Source organism: Sinocyclocheilus grahami, unplaced genomic scaffold (genome assembly GCF_001515645.1).
Source record: "Sinocyclocheilus grahami isolate Dianchi unplaced genomic scaffold, SAMN03320097.WGS_v1.1 scaffold118.1, whole genome shotgun sequence".
NCBI lineage: Eukaryota > Metazoa > Chordata > Actinopteri > Cypriniformes > Cyprinidae > Sinocyclocheilus > Sinocyclocheilus grahami.
The window spans coordinates 42,368-45,671 of NW_015505297.1; the positions used below are offsets into that span (position 1 = coordinate 42,368).

Consider the following 3,304-nt stretch of genomic DNA (forward strand, 5'->3'; position numbering starts at 1 on the left):
AGCTTTTACATTTGCCAAAAATAACTTTTTATATTAAAAGCAAACAAGTAAGCCCAGCCCAGATTTAAAAAGTAACGCAAAAATAACGTAACGCATTACTTTCAATAAAAAGTAACTGAGTAACGTAATTAGTTACTTTTTTAGGAAGTAACGCAATATTGTAATGCATTACTTTTAAAAGTAACTTTCCCCAACACTGTAGATAGATAGATAGATAGATAGATAGATAGATAGATAGATAGATAGACAGATAGATAGATAGATAGATAGATAGATGGATAGATAGATAGATAGATAGATAGATAGATAGATAGATAGATAGATAGACAGATAGACAGACAGACAGACAGACAGACAGACAGACAGATAGACAGATAGACAGATAGATAGATAGATAGATAGATAGATAGATAGATAGATAGATAGATAGAATCGGAGTTCTTCATTGTGTCATTACCACCCAGTATCTACATCACAGGCTGCATGGTTCAATAATGACATCTGCTGGCCATTCCTGTTTTTCTAATTAACTCAGAGCATGGATGTCCTCCTATTGTTTTAGGATAAAATTGTACTTCCCTCAAATATTTGCAAGAACCAGTACACCAGCAGGTATCAGTGACTGAGAATTCTGTTGAATTCGGACAATGCATACCCTCTCCCTGTTTCTTCTGAGAAGACATGCATTTTTAGGCATTTAGTTATATTACTTTAAAGTGGGTATCTGTAAGAATATTATGATTTGGTTCATCAGCACATGGCAGTGATATGCCAGAAGGTACAGATACTAGGGCAGTAAGGAAATCTCCTCTGATAACTAAGAACTTATCGCCCAGGAGTTTTCTTTTGGGAACTGTGTCAAATCGAAACTTCAGAAATGTATTGTTCCATTTTTATCTACATAAGTATTTGTTTTTATCTTCACTCAATCTCAAAACAAATCTGCAGAAGAAAATTTAAAGTGCGGAAAGGTCTAAAAAAATGTTGTAAGTTGGTCTATTATAATATAATGGGGTGAAGAAGCCATTGTATTGTGTCCATTGAAGCGAAGGAAATGATGCAAGAGGAAACAGCCCTGTTCCTCTGGATTTCTGTCCTGAACAGATAAGCCTAGCACTTGCTAATTATACGAGTAAAGAGGCAGGAAGAATGACGACAAAGTTTCCCTTCATGCAAACCAAAAAAGTGCCATATTCTCTGAGAGTTTGGCTGCATGTTCACATGCTTCTGCGAACTATTATGGCTTCTAATGAAACAAATGCGATTTGGGAAATACTTAAACCTATTGATTTTGGTAAGAATTGCTGTGCATTTGTTTTACAGTCTTGCTTGAGTTGGCTCAGTGTAAATGTCACTTTTATACCTATATAAACTATAAACATATGAGGATTCAATTCAATTTCAGACTGATTTGTAGAAATGTAACTCTTAAACAATAATTTTCTATTTTTATTTATGTATTTATTATTAAACAGCATTCTTAATGTGTTGCGTGCTTGCAATAAATAAATATAAAAATAATAATCAAAATTGGTATAGAAACAGTATTCTCTCAGAAATTGCTGGTCAATTTCACAGTTAATTACAAAGAAATGGCAAGTAACACAATGAATTAAACACGACATTTGTAAGTAGAAAGAAATAAATATTTTTATGTAAACATTCTCCAATAATGTTTTATTTACAACTTTGAAAAATCTTTTTCCCCCCAGTGTGTGTCTGTATACATATAACTTTAAGTAAACATTATTCAAAATGTATTTAATATTGAATTTAATGTATAATATTGATATTATATACTCAAAATTCAATAACCTTTCCATCCAGAGGAGCTCATCCTGGCGTTCTGCTTGTCGATATTAATTGGTCTGCTCATCGGGATCTTGGTTTTCCTCCTCCTTACATGGATGTCAAGACGGAGGAGAGCTTCGGTCAGGATCACCGGATGTCAAAACCAGTCGTCAGAATCTAAGGGCTCACATAAGCAGCACTGCCACCTTAGACACTACAAGAGTCACGGCTTCGACAAGAACACTGAATATGTGGGAAGAGCGGTTTTCAACCTTCACAGACAGACTTCCGTAGACCCCAATGAGCTGCTGGGTAGAAGCCCCAGCTTTCAGAACTCCACGTTTCGGCCGCCACCAAAAAGGTCTAACAAGACTGCTGATGAAACAGAGGATGAAAACCAAACTGCATTACTTCCTAACATCACAGATCCATTTAGTGCAGAACCAGCAGAGTCCTTCTGGCTAGGGAAGGGCAGTCTAAGAGGTTTTCTACCCAGACAGACTCCACCACCTGCATATGACAGTGTCAACCACATCTTTCAAGAGGCTTGTACCTGACTGCACTGTGCTAAGAGACAAAGGACTTGCAAAGGATTGTATATAAATCCCAAAACACCGATAAAATATGACAAAAAGGAGAAAAATAACCGAAAGCCTTGCTCTGATTTGACAGGGATCTGATTTATCCTGTACTGACACTCATTTGCATTTCTTTCATGGGTAACACTTTACAATAAGGTGCTATTAGTTAATGCATTAACTCACATTAACAAACAACGAGCAATACATTTATTAGTAATTATTAATTACAACTGTTCATTGTTAGTTCATGTCAGCTCAGGTTCAATAAAGTATATTAACAGATGCAACATTTGATTTTAATCATGTACATTTACATTTATGCATTAGACGCTTTTATCCAAATCCTGAAAATGATATGTTACTTTTGCATCATTGAAAGTATTCAACAAAAATGATGTACTTTGAAACAGACCACTGAATGATTGCATTATTCATATATCATGGTATGTACATGGTACTCCACAATACATGTTTAAAAAAAATCATGGTCATTTCATAGTAAGTGAAAGAATATTGTATGCCTTTTATGTGTTAACTAAAATAAACCATACACACTAGGAACAGCTAAAAATACAGCAGAAGACCTCCTGGGAATCTGTTCAATAGGGTATTGTTCTCTTTGCCTTTCTTGAGATGAAAGTGAAGTATCTCTCCAGAGTCTTTCTGCAGTCTGTCTGGGAAAAGCTCCTAAGTGCTGGTAAAACTCCTTTTCACTAACAGAAAACAACATTTACAACAGTACAGAAACTGTAACACAGAAAAAGCTAAGAAGCACAACAGATGAGTTTGAAAAAAAAACTATCCTTTTGTAGTGTTAACAAAAATCTCTTAGGTCAGACTCACTGTGAGCTCTGATGTAAATCTGCGCTTTGGAAACAGCAAATGCTGAAAAAGAGTGCAGTAATAATACATAATTCTTAATTTTCTTAATT

At 35.0% G+C, this 3,304-nt stretch overlaps 1 protein-coding gene across 1 annotated transcript; it reads left to right on the top strand.

The window, feature by feature from the left end:
• Positions 1-1,204: 1,204 nt before the first annotated feature.
• LOC107589680 (myc target protein 1 homolog) lies at positions 1,205-2,546 on the top strand. The gene is made up of 2 exons (XM_016278183.1): positions 1,205-1,294; positions 1,828-2,546. Exons 1-2 carry the CDS (start codon positions 1,222-1,224, stop codon positions 2,346-2,348), a joined length of 594 nt encoding a protein of 197 aa, XP_016133669.1. The 5' UTR covers positions 1,205-1,221; the 3' UTR covers positions 2,349-2,546.
• The last annotated feature ends 758 nt before the right edge of the window (positions 2,547-3,304 follow it).